This window comes from Amphimedon queenslandica, unplaced genomic scaffold, assembly GCF_000090795.2.
Source record: "Amphimedon queenslandica unplaced genomic scaffold, v1.1 AMPQUscaffold_4916_Cont23108, whole genome shotgun sequence".
Classification (NCBI taxonomy): Eukaryota; Metazoa; Porifera; class Demospongiae; order Haplosclerida; family Niphatidae; genus Amphimedon; species Amphimedon queenslandica.
In genome coordinates, this window is record NW_003554775.1 from 1 (window position 1) to 1,598 (window position 1,598).

The following is a 1,598-nucleotide window of genomic DNA, read 5'->3' on the forward strand; positions in this document are numbered from 1 at the left end:
CAAATTACCTCCAGTCAGTAGTCTTACCTGGAGGCAGCAGTTCTGACCTGATTTACAATGATCTCTATTTGATTGTTTGTCTACGTATGCTCCTCCTCTTATCAGGAGATGTTGAACTCAATCCTGGTCCTATAACATCAGGTAATCAGAGTTTGTGCATGGAAGTGAAAACTTTAATCACTTTGAAAATAATGCAATATTTATTTTTATTTATTAATTCATTTTTTACAGTCATAAAGCCTCTATTTCTTATTAATTCATGATAGACAAAGAGCTTAATAAGGCAGCAGTCATGAAGATATTTGGTTCTTCTGCTCACCATTGCATGACAATTGGGGCTGGATTGGGTGTGAAGACTGCTGATCTCCAACAAATACCAGGAGCAGCAACTAACAGTCTTATGATGGTATTCGAGAGGTGGTTTGATACTGATAGAGATGTCAATTGGGATACATTAATAAAACTTTGTTATGACTTTCCTGATCAACTGGGCAAAGCAAAATCTAACCTCCTGAAATATATAGGTATAAATTAATCATAAAAATAAACTAGTCATTAATTTCATAGTATAAATTGTATAAATTAAATATAATGTACTATGAAATAGGATTGATTCAAGATACATCAGTCAGTGATGATCCCTCACTAGCATCTCATTCAGCAAGTAGCTTAAGTACTAGTGCAGGTAACTTGTTGATGTGCTGTATAATCTACTGCTGCATGTTTGGAATACGATATCTATTTTACTTTGAGTAACAATAATAATTAAACTATTCTTATATTAATAGGTGATACTCCTTGTGACATGCCGGTAACTACTCCTTTTGAAAGTACAGCAAGTGAAGAGAAAGTTTACGAGTCTTTAGATGATTTACGTCTGAAATTCTCAGATTTAGTTACGCTTTTTGAGACAAAATTTGAAGAAAAATCAAATCATGACAAACAACTAGCCACTGATGTATCTAAGTGGCTTATAGCACACATGGACTGGGAGCATGGCTCAGTAGAAAGCAATATTGATGATATCTTAAGAAAGATCCGACCTTATTATGACTTTATTGATTGTAAACTGTTACTGGACATGAGCAAAAAGTTCCTACAAGATGTAACATTTGCTGATGATGGAGTAACTTATAAACTTGTTGATGAATTACACAGCCATACACTAATGAGTAAGAGCCTGTGCACATCAAACACAGTTTCTGAACTCAAAAAGTTCTTACAGGAACACTTTAAGCATTAACATACACCTTCAAACTTGCTGGGATGATATAAGTATTAAAGGATTACGCAAACTTATTGAAAAGTTTCTGCCTGAAAATTACAAACAATCAATAACTGGATTTGTGACATAGCCATATTTCCTGGATCTGTCATCATCAAATTACATATTCTTGATTCTACAGCTGATAGTCTAAGAGAATATACTAAAGAAAAGTTACAGTTTATGCGTCTCATTGGTATATTTAGTTTATACATTAATGATCATCCTGTCCTTCAAGAAGATGAGAATATGAACTTCACCTTTGAACTAGCTCTCCTTGAGGCAGTCACAGCTGGTAATAATGAAGCAGTAGAGTTTCTTCTTCAACTAGAAA

At 33.9% G+C, this 1,598-nt stretch overlaps 1 protein-coding gene across 1 annotated transcript; it reads left to right on the forward strand.

Annotated features, from left to right (window-relative positions):
• Window positions 1-108: 108 nt before the first annotated feature.
• On the forward strand, window positions 109-1,504 carry LOC109592513 (uncharacterized; the record flags this gene model as incomplete). The annotated part of the gene is made up of 4 exons (XM_020007946.1): window positions 109-141; window positions 267-524; window positions 608-685; window positions 789-1,504. Coding segments are annotated over 4 exons (824 nt in total), but the record flags the coding sequence as incomplete, so codon positions are not given.
• Between the last annotated feature and the right edge of the window lie 94 nt (window positions 1,505-1,598).